At 49.5% G+C, this 19,399-nt stretch overlaps 6 protein-coding genes across 11 annotated transcripts in view; 2 read left to right on the top strand and 4 right to left on the bottom strand.

Annotated features, from left to right (window-relative positions):
* LOC117901736 (B9 domain-containing protein 2) overlaps positions 1–10,522 on the bottom strand; it is a 17,884-nt gene extending 7,362 nt beyond the window's left edge. Inside the window, exons 1-4 of one of the 3 annotated variants that reach the window (XM_034812621.1) lie at positions 10,365–10,522; positions 9,951–10,302; positions 9,773–9,879; positions 3,990–4,001 (exon numbers count right to left, since the gene is read on the bottom strand). In XM_034812621.1, the coding sequence (XP_034668512.1) occupies positions 9,786–9,879; positions 9,951–10,302; positions 10,365–10,452 (534 nt within the window). In that variant the 5' untranslated portion in view covers positions 10,453–10,522 and the 3' untranslated portion in view covers positions 3,990–4,001; positions 9,773–9,785. Of the gene's footprint in view, positions 1–3,989; positions 4,002–9,749; positions 9,880–9,950; positions 10,303–10,364 lie in introns of those variants that run through there. The other 2 variants (XM_034812620.1, XM_034812619.1) reach the window with 2 other exon arrangements.
* Positions 1,069–1,853, top strand: LOC117901737 (actin-related protein 2/3 complex subunit 4). Of its 3 annotated transcripts, none has more exons than XM_034812624.1 (2): positions 1,069–1,686; positions 1,757–1,853. In XM_034812624.1, the coding sequence occupies exon 1, from the start codon at positions 1,179–1,181 to the stop codon at positions 1,683–1,685; it is 507 nt and encodes a 168-aa protein (XP_034668515.1). In that variant the 5' UTR covers positions 1,069–1,178; the 3' UTR covers position 1,686; positions 1,757–1,853. The 3 variants fall into 3 exon arrangements, with proteins under 3 accessions (XP_034668515.1, XP_034668513.1, XP_034668514.1); XM_034812622.1 differs by having other exon boundaries at positions 1,754–1,853; XM_034812623.1 differs by having other exon boundaries at positions 1,741–1,853.
* Positions 1,870–19,399, bottom strand: LOC117901720 (telomerase Cajal body protein 1 homolog). 2 transcript variants are annotated; one of them, XM_034812597.1, is made up of 3 exons: positions 3,651–3,704; positions 2,797–3,580; positions 1,870–2,737 (listed from the first exon to the last, which is right to left on the bottom strand). In XM_034812597.1, exons 1-3 carry the CDS (start codon positions 3,658–3,660, stop codon positions 1,906–1,908), a joined length of 1,626 nt encoding a protein of 541 aa, XP_034668488.1. In that variant the 5' UTR covers positions 3,661–3,704; the 3' UTR covers positions 1,870–1,905. The 2 variants fall into 2 exon arrangements, with proteins under 2 accessions (XP_034668488.1, XP_034668489.1); XM_034812598.1 differs by lacking the exon at positions 3,651–3,704 and adding an exon at positions 19,390–19,399 and having other exon boundaries at positions 1,871–2,737; positions 2,797–3,575.
* LOC117901712 (dynein heavy chain 1, axonemal) lies at positions 4,492–7,747 on the top strand. Its single transcript, XM_034812586.1, has one exon. The coding sequence runs from the start codon at positions 4,511–4,513 to the stop codon at positions 7,718–7,720; it is 3,210 nt and encodes a 1,069-aa protein (XP_034668477.1). The 5' UTR covers positions 4,492–4,510; the 3' UTR covers positions 7,721–7,747.
* Positions 7,764–9,817, bottom strand: LOC117901715 (tectonic). The gene has a single exon (XM_034812592.1). It carries the CDS (start codon positions 9,781–9,783, stop codon positions 7,792–7,794), a length of 1,992 nt encoding a protein of 663 aa, XP_034668483.1. The 5' UTR covers positions 9,784–9,817; the 3' UTR covers positions 7,764–7,791.
* Positions 10,830–12,218, bottom strand: LOC117901728 (testis-specific serine/threonine-protein kinase 1). The gene is made up of 4 exons (XM_034812610.1): positions 12,060–12,218; positions 11,592–11,991; positions 11,230–11,540; positions 10,830–11,167 (listed from the first exon to the last, which is right to left on the bottom strand). The coding sequence occupies exons 1-4, from the start codon at positions 12,097–12,099 to the stop codon at positions 10,911–10,913; spliced, it is 1,008 nt and encodes a 335-aa protein (XP_034668501.1). The 5' UTR covers positions 12,100–12,218; the 3' UTR covers positions 10,830–10,910.

The following is a 19,399-nucleotide window of genomic DNA, read 5'->3' as shown; positions in this document are numbered from 1 at the left end:
AAAATATAAATTAATTATATATGGAATGATATGGAAAAGCATATTTTGTCTAACGTCGAGTTATATTTAGAGAAGAAATGGCGCAAATTTTTTGCCGGAATTTATGGGGGGATTCCAATACAAAAGGGAAATGGAAAATTTAGGCAAATTTGTTTGCAGCTGCTGCGAATATTTTCCCCAAACTTTTGGTTTTACACGAGAAGGGCGCTGAACTTAGCTTAAATTTGAATATCTCTCTCATACCGTTATAAATGTGTAATACTATGGCTACTATAACTGAGTATATATTATATGCAAGACAACTATACGCACAGAGCCCCAACAGCAACCCAGACAGGAGAAAACTTTGCAGACATATTCAAAAGGAAAATAAAAGCTAAAGAAACTTGATACACGGAACCCACATTGCAAGTGCATCAATACAATTGATAAAATGCTTCGATATTTACTCAATTTATGATATATTACTAATATAAATGTGTAATCAACTCCAGTAATCAACCGAATGCAAATCAATGTTCTCTATATAGTTCATATACAAAAAACGGAAACACGATAGCTTGCGAAAATGGTTTTTCTAGGTTCACGCATAACTTAACATTAAGTTTACATAAGCAACAAAATAAATGACGATAAGCAAGCAAAATACTTATAAATGAATGTATAATAAAAGTGCATAATACAAATAAATGAAATATTTATAATTGGTACAAAATGCGTGTTCTTAAAGTTAAAGGTTACATTTTTTGCTATTTCGATTTCAACTTTTGTGGGCCATAATGGAAACCACATTTTTCTAATTCACTAACAGCCCTAACTAAACAATATATAGACGTGCCAGTTCATACAAGCGAAACGTCACCATTGAGTCGCGGGATTAATTAATTAAATTTTTATTTTTGCTTCTGGCACATCAATGTGGTTAGTGCCAACAGCCTTATATTTTGATGTTTGACTCGCGTTGTTCCCCGGTGCTTGAGTGGGTTAAAATCGTTAGGTATATCGGTAAATAATTTATTGGTATTTAAGGTATCTTGCTGAGGGTTGCACGGTATATTTGATCGATAGTTCCACGGTCACACTGTTTTGTGAATCATAATAAAATTAAGTAAAAAAGATTATTTTAAACAACAAATCGAACGATTAGCAGCAAACGTTAGCAACAACAAGCCCACGTAATGGCCGCCACACTGAAACCCTATTTGAGTGCCGTGCGGCACTCGCTCACCGCCGCCATGTGCTTGCAGGATTTCCCGTCCCAAGTGGTCGAACGCCACAACAAGCCGGAGGTGGAGATATGCTCCAGCAAAGAACTGGTGCTAACGCCCATTGTGGTGTCGCGCAACGAGCGGGAGAAGGTGCTGATAGAGCCATCGATCAACTCGGTGCGTGTGAGCATTTCCGTGAAGCAGGCGGACGAAATCGAGAAAATACTCTGCCACAAGTTCACGAGGTTCATGATGCGCCGCGCCGAATCCTTCATCATATTGCGCCGGAAGCCCATCGAGGGCTACGACATTAGCTTCCTCATCACCAACTTCCACACGGAGCAGATGTACAAGCACAAGCTGGTGGACTTCGTGATTAGTTTCATGGAGGAGATCGACAAGGAAATAAGCGAAATGAAGCTGGCCGTGAATGCCAGGGCTCGAACATGCGCCGAGGAGTTCCTTAAGCGGTTCTAAGGTGAGATTGACAGCCCCCCCCCACCAGTTCATAATATTAGAGGATTATAATTAGAGGATTTACCTAGTAGGTGGACACTCGGCGGTATGCACACACAGGCATTTAGTATTTCAAAGTGGAGGCAAGAATAAAGACACAGCTTTTATATAAATAAGCTCAATTTATTAAAAACACATTCACTGGTCACGGGTCACTGGAGGCAGCAGCGAGTCACCGATTTTAGCCGCACCACCACATCACCACGGCATTCTCGTAGATCACTTCCAGTGGCTGCTCCCTCGACAGCTCCGGCTCCGCGGCGCCTGTGCAATCTAGAACGCTGTCATTTTTACGGCCATCGTTGCCGATGAAATGAAATTGCCCCGAGCTGGAGGCGAGGATTGGCAGCGTCGGATGGAAACTCACGCCATTGCAGCAGTCATTGTGGAGTGGCAGAGCAGACACTTCTCCGTCGCCGTTCATATCCCAGACGTTCAGAGCACCCTGCGTGTCGCCGCTGGCCAGCCAGCCCAGCTCCGGCGTCAGATCGAATTGTATGCGCTGATTGGTGTCCACATGGCGCTGGTACTCTGCCAAGGGCTTCTTGTAGTTCCTCATGTCCCACTGCAGCAGCTTTGGGCACTTTCGAGCGCCGCTAAACAGCTGCCAGCCCGCAGCACCATCGGCGTACTTCAGTTGGGTTATGCCTGCCTTGTGGCCACCCAGCGTGAAGAGCGGTCCCTGCTTGGGGCTGCAACGGAGATCGAAGTGCTGAATGTAGCCGTGCCAGTTGCCGCAAGTCAAGGTGTTGGGCTGCTCCGTAGTCTGCGCAATGCACGAGATGGCAAACTTCACCGGATAGTCGTCACAGAGGCGACCGGGTCGGCTTGTGTCGAAGATTTTGATGCATCGCTTGTAGCCCGCATAGACCTTCTGGCCGTCGTGCGAGAAGGCCAAGGATATGGCGGCCATAACTTCGTCCACGGCATCGTAGCCGCTGTAACTGCAGCGCAGCTTCCCGTCAAAGGCGTCCCACATGTGAATGGGTTCGTGTTGCCGTGTGGCCAGCCAGCTAAGCGACGAAATTACGCATCAGATTGGGCTACAGACAGCAGTAATTGAAATACTCACAAGCAGGTATCTGGTTGCTGGCTGTTCATATGCGGATACCACACGCAGTCATAGACTGTGCCACCCTCGGGCACATGGACCGCAGGCACAAGACTGGTTAGGCTGCGCTCCTGCGCTACTGCTGTGGCGGTATACAGGTCCGGCGGCAGTTCCATGACGTGCATTCCATCCAAGTGGATGGGCACCAGCAGGCAGGTGCCATCCGGCGACCAATAGCAGCCTTTGGTGTAGTGCTGAGCATCGGCTGAAGATTTCCAGCAACGTCGTCCCACCTCGATTAGTTTACCTTTAAAGTACTCTGGCGGAGCAACCTCTACAGCTGCTGGTTCTTCCACAATCTCCATGGCTTCCTCTGCCAAAACCGACTCATCCTCGTCGGCTCCCACCGGCTGGTTGACAACCAATTGAGGGATTTGCGGCACAGTCGCGTGCGGTGCGACATCGTCTATGGTGTCTTCGAGGTTTATGACGGACTCGCTCTCCTCTAGGGTTGATGCTTCATCCAGAGTGGTCTCCTCATCCAGTGTGGCCTGCTCCTCCAGCGTGGTTTTCTCCTGCACACTGCTGTTCTTCTCTGGAATGCTGAGTTCCATGTCCTCACTTGGCCTGCAGTTGGCATCAATATTTTGCTTCAGTTTGCATATCTCCGCCTCGCTTAAGCTGAAAGACAGATCCGCGCTTGATGTCACCATTGTGCTGCTGAAGCTCACGTTCTTATTCAACAGCGCTGAGGATAAGTCCTGCTCCTCCACGTCGCACATGCTGGTGCTTAGATTGGCTGCAGCTGTACACATTAGTATAGGTTTTAAAGTAAGTAAATTTTTAGTTGCAATTCAAAACAAAATTCCACTTACAATCGTCCATTTCATCAGTGTGACCGCGAATTTATCGATAAAATATACCGCCAGTGTGACCGCGGACTTATCGATAAGATATACCGACAGACCCTCCAAAAAATAGTTCATTTTCAGAATATACTCTAAATATACCGCAAAATACAAAAATACCAAAGAAAAAACAGTGCTGGGTAAGTATGCATTTAATAAACGTTCCATAAATGGCCGCTGGCCATCTGAGGCGCCACACAGGTGTACATAAGTGACACATATGCATGATTTGCCTTTGTTTTTCATTACTTCAATTTTTCGTTTCGCTTTAGCCTCAACAAACAGTAATCAAGAATTCAGTTGGAGCAGCAGCAGCCACTTCATAAAATAATCAACCTATTGGCAGGCATATGAGCCTGATTTGATGTAAGCAACAGCCGCCTCAACCAGGATAACGGCCGATCAGGCTAACGATTATGGGTATTACAGGAACGGAACATCCGCCACCACCAGGATGATATCCAGCTGCCTTGATGGTCCACAACTGTCCGACAACCGAGCTACATACATACAATGTAAATATTTGAATTAAGACATTTTATAAACAAATTATTCAGATCTTTATGCTCACGAGGATGATCCTTGATGTGATCAAAATGGCGATGGGACCGGACCCTTGGCGCGAAAATGATTGAAAAGGATCGGAGAAGTCCGTTCGCCGCTTTCTGTTGCACGCTACAAGAGAAAGAAGCTTATTGTCATTATAGAAAATACTTGGCATAATCAGAACACTTTTGTGGTAAATGCCATTTGCACACTTTCAATAAATAAAACTAATTTATTTTTGTATATTAGAAAAATCGACAGCCAAGGATTCGACTTAAATCATGGATGGTAGCTCGGAGCAAGGCTCCCCCGGGAATACTGGTGGAGCACTAAGCCTAAAGGGCGTTGATAACTTCAGGGAAATGACCATAGGCAAGCCGATCTGCATTATGCCGCCGCGGCCAGGGACTGCGGTGATGAACTACCAGGAGCTGTACATACCACGCGATCAGCTGACCTCCGTCTTTTATCCCATCGAGGAGGCGCAGCGCTGGCTGACATTGGTTGACAAAATGGGCAAATCGCACCGCTTCCCCCTGCCGACCATACTGCCGAAGGTGATTCAGACACGCTATGTGCCCAAGCGTCAGCTGCCCAAGGACGTAGAGGTGGACCGCCGCAGGCGGCTGTACCAGAAGATCAATCTCACCGAGGAACTGCAGCGCGCGGGACTCACCGACGAGGTTCTGCAGCCCACCGAGGAGCAGTACAACGTGATGTCGGAGTTTGCCTTCCCGCACAAGTTCCCTCTGAGCTACTTTGACGACAGCAACTACGACATCAACTCGCCAGCGGCCTGGTTTGCTCTGGGCGTGGTGGGGGAGGCGCACTATCCACTGCCCGCGAAGGCGTATCTGCCATTCAACCGGAGCCTGCTCAGGTGCCAGTGGGTGTTGGCGTCCGTCACGGCGTACAACGAAGATACGGACCTGTGGAAGCTGATCTCGCTGGAGGATGGCTGCACCTATGAGGTGCCCAAGCTGCAGTTCATGTTCCTGGCCGAGGATCCGCACAAGTACATCGGCCGCCTGAAGGCAGCCATTCATGAGCGCTACAAGGGCGAGCAGCTGATGCTGATGGAGCTGATCGTCGACTGTGTGCTCCACGAGGACATCGAGTCGACGGTCTTCTACAGCTTCAAACCCATCGAGGCCGTGCTGCAAGCGGCCAAGGTCTCCGAGCAGTGCAAGCGACGCCTGCGATCTGAGGTTAACTTGGTCTTTGAGCGCCTGATGGCGCTCTACGAGCTGGAGCAGTTCATCCTCAAGATGCCCAAGGAGTTTCCACAGTTCCGCAACATTGACCTCAAGGAGTTCCTGCCCCGCGACTTCCGCAACGAGATCTCTGAGCGGGAGCGAGCGGCGGTCCAGGCCCTGGGCATCACCATGACTTCGAAGCGCTACGACTACCTGAAGGCCAGTCTCTTCTACTGTGCCGGCGGCATCGAGGCCATGGCCGGTGTCGCCATCGAGTGCCAGCACATCGAGACCATGTCCATCTTTGTCTGCAACTTCAGCAAGCCGCTGGCGCTGGTGGACTTTCTGAACTCGCAGGAGGCGCACAGCGACAATGTGGCCACGTACCTGAAGGTCAACTGGCCCCAGCAGCTCACCTCCGTCATCACGTTGGTGCTGAGGGCGCTGGGCAAGGGCTATCTGGACATATCGCTGCTCGACTGGACCGTGTATCTGATGTGCAAGACCTCCCGGTTCATACTGCAGGTGAAGTTTCGCATGCAGGAGTCGATGGAGGTGCTGCTGGAGACGTCGCTGATGAACTTCTCGCACTTTGTCTGCGATCCCTGTCTGCAGTTCCTCAAGCTCAGGTCCAGCTACAAGTGGACCAGCAACTACATTGACACGGAGTTCCCCTTCCACAGGCCCGTATTCGCCATGACCCTGGGCATCAATGAGGATCGAAAGGTGTTCTACTCCACCCATCCCGACGAGTTCCAGCCAGCCCTGATGGACATCTACAAGCGGGGCCTGGAGAAGACCTCGGGCGTGCGCATGATCGACGCCTCGCTGATGACCTTCCTCAAGTTCGCTCCCAATATGTACATTCTGACGGTGGAGCTGATCGAGGACAAGTTCCTCGTCGAGAACGAGCTGATGAGGCAGTGCTACGCCAAGGCCGTGCTGCCCCTCAAGGCGTACGCGCGGATGTACGAGAAATTCATAGACTTTTATCTGCTGGACATCAACGAGTACATGGTGAGCTATGCGGCGGCGAAGAAGCCCTCCTCGGAGGTCAAGCGGGACATACTCGAGCACAAGCGGTTGAAGGAGGAGCTGCGAGTGATCCTGCCGGCCTTCATTACCATCGGACCGTTCTACATCAACGTGGACACGCTGAAGCAGTTCCTCATCAAGAAGCGCATCGACATTGTGCGCCGGATCTTCGAGTACTACGTGGATCGCATGTTCGAGACGAACGAGCTGCTGCTGGAGCGCTGCACGGAGGTGTACAAGAGCATCGCCGAGCGGCCCATCAGCATCGAGCACCTTTACCGCATTCGGGACTTTGCCGCCACGGTGCCCGATGTGGTGGAGCTGTTGCGGGCGGACATACAGATCATGTGGCTGGAGTACGATCTGCTGGACAGCTTCTTCTACAACCTGAGCGATCACCAGTTCGCCATGAAGTGGAACGTGTACGCCTGGCCGCACCAGATCCTGGTGCGTCTCTCCACCTTGAAGGAGGAGCAGAAGATCGACATTGAGGAGTTCCTGCGCCAGCACGCCAGCGAGTGCCAGGCGTTTGAGGAGCGCCTCGAGTCCCTCAACGATGAGATCCAGGCCTACTCCCTGGTCTTCAACCCGACTCGCGCCCAGGAGACATCGGTGGACATCAAAAAGACCTGGACACTGATCAAGGAACTGCAGAAGGTCAGCCAGATGCTGCAGTTTCGCCAGACGCTCTTCGAGCTGGAGCCTCTCTCTGAGGAGTTCCTGCAGAGCATCATCGAGAGCTTTGAGCCCTACAAGCAGCTGTGGTACGCCTGCTCCAACTTCCTCAAGCTCGAGGACGCCACGCTGGGCAATCCGATAGTCCAGGTGGAGCTCGAGGAGGTGTGGAACTATCTGGAGGAGCTGCGCAGCGAGCTGCAGCAGTCGTTGGTCATCTTCAACGAGAAGCCCGAGATCATGGAGGTGGCACGCGTATTTATGGGCAAAATCGACGACTTTGTGCCCCTCTACAATAGCATCAGGGATCTGCGCAACGACAACTGGATGCACGTCCACTGGGCGGAGCTTAGCCAGGCGGTTGGCGTCGAGATCAAGTACACCGTCTCCATGAACTACCAGTATCTGATGCGCAAGGGCATCCTCGACTTTCTGCCACAGGTGCACGACATCTCCGTGAAGGCCAACAACGAGGCCGAGAGTCTGCGCGCCGCTCTCGAGGAGGCGGAGCGCCAGAGGCAGGCCGAAGAGGATGCCATCCTGCTGCGCAAAAAGCTGCGCAAGTGCCGCCGGGATATACTCTAAGCTTTACTTTTGTTTTCTCTTCTACAAATGTTAATTCAAATTACAAATTTGTTCAGCTCTGCAGACGTGCGTTAGAGGGACAGCCAGAGCAGCAGCATCATGGTGGCCATGATGATGCGATGGGCGAGCACAGTTGGGCCTTGGTTTGGTCGACTCTTCTCGAGATTGTAGAACATCGCCGAGACGCCCAGTGGCAGCTCCACAAGCTGTTCGCTGCCATCAAACTCCAGATCGTGTCTCTGGCCGAGCACGACCCTGGCATGCTGCAGAACACGCTGATGCGGCACTCGTCCCGCGAACAGGGCCAGGTCAGCCACATGGAACTCGTAGCTGACGCTTAGGAACATGTTGCGGCAGCTCAGACTCTGCTGCACTTCATCGTAGAAGCCCTGCACGGGTGGCGGCATGTCGTGTGCGCGCTCCTCGAAGTGCAGCTGAATGGGTATCCAGCGATCGGGCTGCGGTCTGCCCAGCTGCGACACAAACACTTGGTTCATCTCCTCCAGGCTGCTGCAGTTGTGGGGCAGCAGCTTCTTCCAGATCTCCGCCTGCAGGCTCTGACAGAACTCGGTGTGGTTGGCATTTTCCTGGAGCGCAGATGAAAGCGCTGCCTGCTGCAGCAGACACTGCCTGGCCAGATCCACACCGAAGCGTAGGACCTGTTCTTCATCCAGTTTCCGTTGACAGTTGCTGCTGCGCGGCTTCCTCGAGAACAGCGGCAGCCAATGGTAGTCCTGCCTATCGTTCCCCGCATGAAAGTAGCTCAGCAACTGCCGGTCCTCGCTGGTGTTTTGTGGCAGCAGTCGAGAGAGGATTACTGGCGCACCAGCTAGGTAGCCCAGTGGCCCAGAGCTGGGCTTGGCCAGCGATTCATTTGCGGTGGAAAATGTCACCGCGAAGTGCAGCCAAAGGGGTTCCATGTCATCGTATTCGGCAGCCGCTTCTTTGATCAACAGTTTCGCCTCCAGAATGTTTGTGAAATTGTGCAGCAGCTGCAGCTCCAGACTCTCCACGGGCAGGTCCCATTGGGTGTCGTTTCCTGGCTCGGGGCAAAGCATTCCTCCGCTGTCCAATTTCTGACAGATTTGTATGCTCAGTGCCTCCACGACCTGCTCCTCCAAGTCTCTCGGCTTCGGCAGCAATTGATGGCTGGCAGTCAGATTGAGTAGCGCCCAAACACTCTCCTGCAAGTGAGTTTGATCCCTCATCAGGCAGTGGCTGACCATCGGCTGCAGGTGTCGCATGGGCTGCTTCAGCTGGCACTGGGCGCTTTCGTAGGCCATGGGAAGGTCGAAGGTGGTCCACTGTTTGCTGTCTGGGTGCCACAGCTGCAAGGGTTCGCCCAATTTGTACAGCGATGACGAGGCTTGAGCCACAGTGTCCTCCGTTTCATAGGCTGCCAGGGGATCGGGCCACTTCTGGTACTGCGAGGCATCAAAGTTCTCGATTAGCGGCTTCATTTTAGCCGGCTTTGTGTTGCTGCGAAAGACACAGAGCCAGCCGTCGTTGATCTGGCAGGTGGGCAGGCCATGGTTGTACTGAAAGTCCTCCAGTCTGGACAGCAGCTGCGGCGGAGCCAGTACCTTCAGGCAGCTAAAGACCTGCCTGGTCTCCGTGGGACAGTCGCGATCGCAGCAGCAGTTCAGATCGCACATCTCCGAGCGCAGATCGCAGGAGCAAAAGTAGAAAGAATCATCCGGAAAGTTCGTGGCAATCTTGGGGGTCTCAGTGGCATTCAAGGGCTGTGCATCGGCAGTGTCAGTGGCAGCCACTGTCTCGGCAGGTGTTGTGCTGCTTTTTGGTGCATCCGTGGCACTGGGCTTCGGCTGTGGTCGTGGCGGAAAAGTGTTGCTGGGCGTGCTAGTGGCCAGCTCTGGCAAAGGGCTCATGGAGCTGCCCGGTTCAGTTGCTGCAGTTGTTCCTGGAATCTCCATTGTGGTTGGGGTTGTCTGTGTCGTTGAGGCTGTGGTGTTGTAGCTGTGCGAGATTCCAATCTTAATCGTGTGGCTGTGGGGGACTGTGATGAAACACAGCACCCAAAGCAGGAGGCACTTCTGCTCCATTTCTAATTAAATTCCACGCCGTATTCCTCGAATTTGCGAAAGATCAAGTTGAGGTCAGCAATGATTTTGCCGGAGCTGCGAGTTTGCAGTTTGTAACTGAAAGAGGAACACAAAACATTAGAACAACTCGCACACAAATGATTGATGTATGTGGCTGGCGGACGTACCGCTCGACGCCGGAGAAGAGCAAATCGGTTTTACTCAGCGACGCTCCACCGCCGCCGAAGCGTTCGCGCAGGCTCTGCCACCAGCCGTTGGGTGCAACCTTCCAGGTGTTTATCTCCAGCCGATGGGCACCGGGCGTGGCGGGTATGTGGGCAAAGCCGTAGCCAACGGGCCACGACTGCTGCAGCACATTCACCGCGTGCACCTCCACCAGCAGCGTGGGCCAACCCTGGATGGCGGCGCAACTCAAGTGAATGTCCAAGGGCGCAGCAAAGTCAGAGCAGCTCTCCAAGCGGTTCGCGGAGACGTGCGTTTGTCCGTGCAACTCGCCCTGAATCAAGCGCCAGGCGCTACCTATAGTTGGATGTGAAATAAATGTATCGATCGTCGTGGTTGGACTGTTGCTGGGTGCCTACCGCTTTGCAGTGTCCACGTGCAGTACAGATGTGGCTCGTCGAAATCAACTGCTTTCAATATTTGTCCAATTATGTGCACCTCCGCCATCAATTGATCTGTTTAACGCTTTCACTTGATGTTGCTGCTGCTGCTGCTGCTGCTGCTGCTCATTAATACAATTTATTTCACTCAATTTCTCTCTGACAGCCTGTGCCTCGGCCTGCACTTTTTCCTTTTTATTTCTACTTGTTTTGGCAGTTGCTCGTTGCCCTGGCAACGCTTTAACCCTCTCGAAAAACTGAGCTGCCAACCCGTGCGGAACGTCCAGGCAACTGGTTCGTGGTGGGTTCATGGAACCTGTCGACGTTCGTGGTTCGTAGTTCCTGGAACCTGTAGGTGTTCGTGGTTCATGGAACCTGTCGACGTTCGTGGTTCGTAGTTCCTGGAACCTGTAGAAGTTCTGCAGCGACCGTTGGAACTTGTATGAAACATTTATTAATTTATTTACTGATAATTTGAATTGGTTGGTTCTTGTTCCACGGCAGCATCTGGATGGATGGGGCTGTCTACTTGCTTGTGAACCAGGGATCCTCTTTGACCTGTGGCACATTATATCGGATCTTGACGGGTGCCAGCACGTGCATTATCATGTGCTTGCACTCACTGGTGGCTGGTGGGGATTTGGGGAACACCAGCGACTGGTTGATGCGCTTCAGGAGTATGTGCACATTGGAGCCATCGTAGGGCAGGCGGCCAAAGACCATTGCATAGCAGACAACGCCACAGGCCCAGATGTCGGACATGAAGGGATCGTAGGCAACGCCTGAGTACGGGGTGGGTTATGTTAATGGATAAATAGGGGTGCTGGTGGTGGGTAGAACTGACCCTTGAGTATCTCGGGACTGGCGTAGGCGTAGCTGCCGCAAAATGTTTTCGACAGCACCACCTGATTGTCGGAGGAGCGCGTGTCCTTGCGTGCGAATCCAAAATCGATTAGCTTCAGATTCCAGTCCTCGTCCAGCAGCAGATTCTCGCACTTGATGTCCCGATGAACCACGCCCTTGCTGTGTATATACTCCACGGCGCTAATCAGTTGCCGGAACAGCTTCCGCGACTGCGGCTCATCCAGGAACTTCTTCTCACGCACATAATCCAGCAGTGTGCCATTCTCCGCCAGCTGCATAATCAGATAAACTCTGTGGAGAGGGGGAGGGATGAGCGTTTCCGAGGGTATCCTTACATCCTACCTATGACTGGTCTCTATGCTCTGATAGAAGGTTATTAGATTGTCATGATGCAGTCCCTTCACAGCCTCGATTTCGCGTGGCAGAAACTTTTGCGTGTACTCCGGCGGCGCCTTCACCTTGGATATGATCTTGACGGCCACTCGCTTGCCGTACTCCTCGGAGAACCCAATCTTAACCTTGGCATAGTTCCCTGTCCCTATTACCTTGCCCAATATGATGCCATGCTCCTCGAGTATGGTCTTTTGCGGCTTGGCCTTCTCATCGATTTTCGCCTGTGCTGCCCCACCGGAGGGACTCGCCTTGTCCTGCTTATCGCTGTTGAAGGTGTAAACCTTCTGGTCCTGCCGACGGCCCGAGTTCGTATCATTGACCAGATCCTGCGAAGAGCTTGCACCAATCACTGTAGATTGTTGGATTATTATCAATGCATTTTCTTTGCTTGTTTTTTTGTTGATTTTTGGTTTTTACCCGCGCCTGGTTCGCCTTTCCGTTTTGGGGCTGTCGCCATTTAAAATGGTACCACAAATTCCACCAGGCCAACTAGCCCCAGGGTGTTGCCGTTATTGTATATAGAGAGAAAGAATCATTGAAAATAGTACATGTTCGTCCAGCTATGAACAATAATTTTGATAGTGATTTTTAATGACACATAATTCAACGTTAGAAAGAGACTTTAAAGTCCAAGAAAATATATTTCTCAAAGCTTAAATTTGCTCCCCTGAGATAATCCATTCAAGTAAAGTTATGCCCCGCTGCCTGTTGTTGGTTGCTGGCGAATGAGTTTTCCGCTGGAAGGACGAGGGGTACACAATGTTTATTTAATTGAATTAATATGCCACAGGCACTGCCACTGCTGCTCTGGCGGTGTCGTGTTTTTTCAGTTGTTTTTTCAGTTTGTGTAATAACTCAAGCAAAAATCAAAAAAGGTCCCCAACCCAGCGGGCCTTTCAAATGGGGCCTCCTCTTGCCCCCCTGAATGTTGTGTGTTCGGTTCCAACTTTTCCATTGCGTTCACTTTTTTTTGCTGTCCAGCTCTCCCTCTCTCCCTTCCTGGCCTCAGGCATTGGTTACCTACATTTTTTACTTAACTTTCATCGCTCTGCCGTGTTTGAGTTTTGGTTTATGAAATTTTAACATTTTTCGCATTACTTTGCCCCAAGTCGGAGACCCCACCCTATCCAGCACATTTTTTAAAGTAGCTTAAGGTCATTCGAGCGAGTGGTTTGTCAATTTCAGTCGAAATGCGAACAACGACAACTGCAAATACACTTTCCTTCTCCCTTCTCCCTCTGCGTCTTTGAGGCTCCCTCAATCTCTCTCTCTCTCTGTGAAATTTTTGTGTTTCATTTAAAATTGAAATGTAGCCGAAGGCGGCACAAAGTCGCCTGCAATTGGCAGAGTGGAATTTAATACGGCAAACCCACCAGCCACCAGCTACCAGTCAGTTGCCACAAGCCCCTGTCCCTGTCCCTCTTCTCTCTTCTGGTGGTGGCTGTGGCACTGGCACACTGTTCACGCTTCTGTATTACATCAAATATTTATAATTTCATAATGAAAAAGAGCAGCCTGCCAAAGATAATGCGAGCAAGGGGCAGGCATATACCCTTTCGGGATCACCCTTCTGGGCGTTCACTGTAGCTGCAGGTTCCCCTTTCTGGGCGTGCACTGTAGCTGACTCCCTAGACTCTGCCTAGAGTGGAGCCCACATCTAAGCACTTATTAAGGCAGCAGCACTGTAGAGCATATCCCCCTCGACTTGATGTTGCCAATTTTAAATGTTCCTTTTGCTTTTTTTGTTGTTTTTGCGTGTTTCCTTTCCTGTGCAGGTCAGGTCACCTGACTGCCTGGATGCCTGGATGCCTGCACCTGCCGGCATCTGGCCACCTTCCTGGACGGAGCGGTGTGGAGTGAAGCTCTTTCGGAGCATGCATGTTAATGTCCCGCCATTACGTTGATTTCACAATATCCTTGCACATCCTGTCCGGAACACTGGAGGCAGAAGCAGCAGCACAGCTCAGCGCAGCACAGCACAGCTCAGAGCTCAGCTCGGCTCGGCTCAGAGTTTTGCCCTCCGCAACTCTGCAGCACGGCAATGTCAAAATTGTTTGTGGCAGTTGCCACCGCAGTTGCGTTGCCTGCCAGCGGAAATGCCGTTGCAATGGACAGAGAGGCAGAGAGGGAGAGAGTGTGGGGAGGCTGCAGGGCAGAGCGTCGCCTTCTGTGGCACACGCAAAACTGACAAAACAGCAAAAATGACAACTGAAATATGCGACGCTGTGCGAAATTTGCGAGCGAGCGACAGAGAGAGAGAGAGAGGCAGCTCCAGGCTTCAGGATCTACGTTAGCCGGAGAGGCTCTGAGCCCTGGGCTCTGGGATCTGTGCCCTGGCGTTGTGGTTTGTGTCGGAACGGTTCACCATCAGGATGGGGATGCAATCGCCATTAGAGGTACCTGGCAGGAGCAGTCCCATTCCTCCTCATGGCATCTGCAATTGCTGTGTGATAATCACATAAATTTATAATTATCTGCCATGCTCTCTCTCCCTCACTGCTCCTCAAGTCTTGCTGTCACATTTCATCATCTGGGGAAACTTTCGACGGGGCAAGCCTGCCGCTCGGATGATAAACAATTTCGGTGCAGCAATGTTCTTGGTTTATCCTGATGCTTCGTGTTCTGCTCTCTCCTTACATTTATTGCCGTGTTTGTGCATAATGAAGCAAAGTCCGTTGATGCGGTCAGTTCTGGTTTTTCTCTCTCTCTCTCTCTCTCTGCTTTGCCCTCTCCTTTCGTCCTGCATGCAACTGAAATGGTTATTCATTTGCGGTAATGCGTGGTCACCACATGCCACGCCCTTCCGCCCTGGCATGCCATTCTGCCTTTGCCATTTTTCACTTATTCTCCCACACTCTCTCTTTCTCTCTGCCTCTGCCTCCTTCTTTGTGCACTTCCCTTTAGCTGTTATCTGGTGCTCCCCGCTTCGTTTGTCCTGTCATTAACATGAACCTCCTCTGGATGTTGCTTGCATATTTTCCATGTTTATACACTTACCATAAAGGGCGACACAATTATGAATGGCCATTTATGTTGATAATTTTAGAGAATTTTTGGTACGATCAGCAGCTGAATTTCTCTGGCAAAAATGGTCATGCTGATTCCTTTCCCATTTCTGAGCCATCAAAGTGTAACTACCGCTGCGACTTGCCTTAAATATTACCTTGGCTCCTTTGTTTGCACTGCTGTTTATTAAAAAATTATTAAAAAGAGAAAGACAAGAGAGACGGAGACACGATTGGGAGGAATGTAAGAAGAAACTTTAATGCTGTCCAGGCGTAATCGCAATGCAAATCTTTGTGCCACTCGGAGCGAGCCGAACGTAACGGAAATGAAAATGAAATAAAATGAAAAGCAACGACTTGCAGAAATGTTGCAGCAAAAAATAAACACAAGACAGCAGCCATTTGTGAGATGAAATGGAAGGACACTCGTAGCTGATGATTACTTAATGAGAACTCGGCAAAGGAGTTGTGTCTTGCATAACTTTAATCTAGAAGAGCTCTTGCTCTTAATCTCTCTCTCTGTGGAACAACATGCAAATCTGGCAGACGACACACATATTTATGCAGAAATAATTTCATGTCCAATAACAGTTCAATTTCCGACTCAAATATTATGCCTGGAGCGCTCTCTCCCTCTCCCTCTCCCACTCTGCACTAAATAGAAAAGAAATTCTAAAAATACAGACGAAAAATTGTGGCTACTTTTGAGGGCACGACACTCCCCACAAAGTTGAGCAAATGCAGTGAGGAATATTGTAATCCCAGTGCTGAAAGGCCAACAACAAGGACATAGCCAGAGACGGAGAGACGGAGAGACAGAGAGAGTCAAAGACGGAGACAACATAACTTCTTCTGGCATAATAAAATAATATTTTGGCTCAAGTCCAAGGCAAAAACAAAGCCAAACAAGCTAAGAAACAAGAGCAACAGCAACGACTAAGCTGGGAGCAGGACAGGGGGACAGGGAGCAGCTGGATGTACAGGGTAGTGGAAAAAGTCCAGAGACCAAATGAAGTGGTTGCCTGGTAGGAGGTTTTGGGGTTTCCAATCCAGAGTCTTGTGGCCATGACAGCGACCAAAGTAGCAGAAGTCAAGTGCCTGAATGTGTCCTGCGTGTCTGCCTGTGGGGCTTGCCTCTGGAGGCCGGGGGTCCAGCCTGTCAAGTTCAAGGATTTAAAAATGTTGAACAGACAGAACTCGACCAGGAACCAGGGAACAGGGAACTGGTAGCTGAGTATTCCCGAAAATAATGATATTGTATTGGGATAGACGTTCGCCCGCGCCCCCGTGCCCACCAGTTTCCTGTCTCCGTTCCTGCCCCAGTCCCTGCCATTTGTGGACGCTTCTTCCTGTCTGGCTGCAGTCGGTTCTGTCATGATTTTATTTTGCATGCAGATGCAGGCGCGTGTCAATGCACGTCCTTCCCCTCCTCTACCTCTACCACAGCCTCTGCCTTTCCCTCCCTCTCCCCCTCGACCGTGCTTTGGCGTGCAGTGGAGCGTTGTGTTGTTACATTTTTGGCAGCCCGCCTAAAAGTATGCAACGTCTGTGTCTGCTGCGGAATTGTGCATGTCTGTGCCATGCCCTTTATTACCCTTAACCCCCTTTCAGAGTGCGGGTTGCCTTGCCTCTCCACAATTTTAAGCTATTTCAATTTGGGCTAGATTTGTTTAAGGCATTTTCCAGAGTCGAAATTCTTGCTACAGTCTACGCCATATTACGAGTCTGTTCCTTGGCACTGGCACTCGTCGTAGGCTGGCAATTTAAATGCTGGCTGTCTAGTTGGCATTCACCTCGGTTTGGCCTTCCCATATGCATTTAAATGCATTGCATGTGAGCGCAAAATAAAAAATCAAATTGAAAATCGGGCCACAAAACAAAAAGAAAAGAAGGGGAAACACGGGCGGCAAAACCTGCAATCGGCAACTCGCGCGTGCACTGCCACTGCAATATGCATTTGTATATGTGTCAACAGCTGCTGTTGCAACCGAATAAAACAAATGACAAAAGACGAAGCGAGAGAGAGAGAGAGAGAGAGAGAGTGTGAAGTCGCGGCGGGGTTACTCTATTTACTCTAGAAAAAGTATACAAAGATTTATATGAGTAATGACCATGAGAATAATACTTATGGGGAGGCTGCAAGTGAGGGAAAAGCTGTGCAGTTATATAGTCAAACTTTAAGCATATACATTGTATATCTCAGTACAAAATAGTACATGATCACACTCTGAAACACTTAATAATTACAATAATTTCTGCATCATTTTTTCACCATTTCTAGTAGTTATCATGGGCACAAACCTAGGGGCTATACATTAGCAGCCCAAAACTAACTTTCGCAGGACTACAGTCCACTTTCAGTGCTGAATCACTTGGCGAGCTTACGTAACTTGTAACCACAAAATACCCTTTAGGCTGGCTGCAAAACAACCCAATAAAAAAGAAGAGAGAAATACATTTATCAAGAAAAAAGAATAAACAAAATAATTCCCATTTTTGGCAGTTGTGGGGCCACAGCAGAGTGAAATAAAGCTCGTAAAAAGTAAAGTAAAAATATAAAAAAAAGTATGCCGAACAGCTGAAAATAACATAAATTAATATTCAGTTAAAAATGTGCAAATATTTTACGCACGCATGTGGCTGCGGGTACTCCCCTGTTCCCTCCCTCTTTACGGTCACTGGATTTTGGTCGAGGCACTCACTCGCTCCCTATCCCTCTCTGTTGCCTCCTTTTGTTGCAGCAGCTTTTATTGTATTGTTTCTCATTTTTTGTATATTTTTGGGGGTAAATTTATGAATTATTTGCGCGCTTGCCGTTGAATTTATTAAATGTAAATGCACCCTACCCTCCCTATCCCACTTTCTCTCTCTCTCGTTTTCTGTCGTTTCTCTTCTCTTTCGCGGCGCTGCGACTTATCTACAGGGTTGCATTTCATGCGGGCCAGGGCTGCAGGGAGACGGGGTATCGCCGCGAGGTAATTTACATGCATTTTTGCTATAAATTAATGCGCCTGCAGGTCATTGAGGTACCAAGAATATGACACACACACACATGCATACTTGCATACATACATACACAGGTACATATCATATCTGCTCGCTGTGTTGTTTTGTGATTTATGCAAATGTTCAGTAAATTACAAAGAGCTACACTCACATACACACGTGCAACTATCTATCCCCCCCTACCAATTAAAAATTCATAGAATTTTACATAAACCAGGCAACTAATATTCATAGTTTCAAAGTTTTGCATCCATCAACCACTCGGGAGCAAGGGACCCACTTAATAAGCCCCCAAAACGACCGCAAGGGTTGTAGCTTACCAGAGCCCTCCCTCTCTCTCTCTCTCTCTCTCTCTCTCTCTCTCTCTCTCTCTCTCTCTCTTTCTCTAATGCTTAAAAGATAACCAAACCACAAAGCTCTTCCCTTTCTTCCCTGCCACTGTGTCGCCGCTGTCTGTCGTGTCTGCATTATGAGCTCATTAATTATTCATAAATATTGCTTTACGCAATTAGTTAATTCCAGGATTGATTGATTTACTTTTGTCTGAATATGTATTAGTTTTCCCCTTACTACTCCTCCTCCTGTCTGCCTCTCTGTCTCTCTTTCCATGACTCCATCTCCATCTCTGTCTCTGTTGCATTTGTCTTCTCTCTATTGTCCTGCTGCCGTTTGTGGCTGTCGTGCCAAGGCAAATAGTTTCCACACATCTAACGACAAAATGCCATAAATGCTTTTCTATTTGCATTTCACTCAACTGCAAATGGAGGGTGGGGCCTGGGATGTTTCAAGTTGTGTTTGCTTTGTGGCAGGGGCTGGAGTTTGGGTTGCAGAAATGTGCAAATGTAGGGAAGATGTGGAGAGTTCGAGTGGCATGTCCTCTTGCAAGTATCGATTGAGTTAACTTCAGTGTCTTGTTGCCTGATTATTTTCAAATATTCCACATCAACGAACAATATCCAGAGAGCCCCGCTCCTGTCTTAATCGATCAAAGCACACCTGCAGCTGCAAACCCCCATCGAAACTCCCCCCTGTATGTCCCTGCTTTTGTGGGCAACAGCTGAAATTTGCAGTCAACATAAATCGCTGTCCAAGTTTGAGGTTTTGGCCATGCCAGCCAAATGCCGCAGCTATTCCGTCTTAGAGGCTCAAATACAGATGGACGTGGTCGTGGAATGGGGCAAAGGATTTGCAAATGTAAATTAATTGCCACCAAACACACAGACACACACACAATAATGCGGGGATGGGTGGGGTGTGGAGTGGAAGCATTTAAAATTCGAATGGCATATGGAATAGATTTTTAAGCAGCCATTGGCCAGTCGTACAGTTCCAATCGTAATCGTATTTGTGTTTGTATATTCATATTCATATTCATATTCCTAACCCCATTCCTATTCCGTGGCAGTGGCTAGTTATCAAGAATCAATCGAGCGGATGGTAAAGGGATCAAGTGCATGGCAGCGAATGGTTGCTAGGGGTACAAGGGGTGCACAGGGGTACATGCAGTGCAGGTTTCTGTGCACAGGTTGCCTATGGTTTGATGGGTTATTATGGTCGGACAATGCGTAAGCCTCAATTAAGCTGCAACAATTAGTGTAGAGGCTTATTACGAGCAGCTTTGTTCCCACCCCTCCACCCCCCCTTCAGTGTGTGTGTGTGTGTGTGTGTGTGTGTGTGTGTGTTGTTGGGGGTGTGCATTATGTTTGTTTCGATGATTGAGGGGCCGCCATTGAAGCAGCAGACATT

The sequence above is a fragment of the Drosophila subobscura genome, chromosome U (assembly GCF_008121235.1).
Source record: "Drosophila subobscura isolate 14011-0131.10 chromosome U, UCBerk_Dsub_1.0, whole genome shotgun sequence".
Classification (NCBI taxonomy): domain Eukaryota; kingdom Metazoa; phylum Arthropoda; class Insecta; order Diptera; family Drosophilidae; genus Drosophila; species Drosophila subobscura.
The sequence above is the reverse complement of the archived record's forward strand: the minus strand, read 5'-3'. Positions and strand labels throughout refer to the sequence as shown.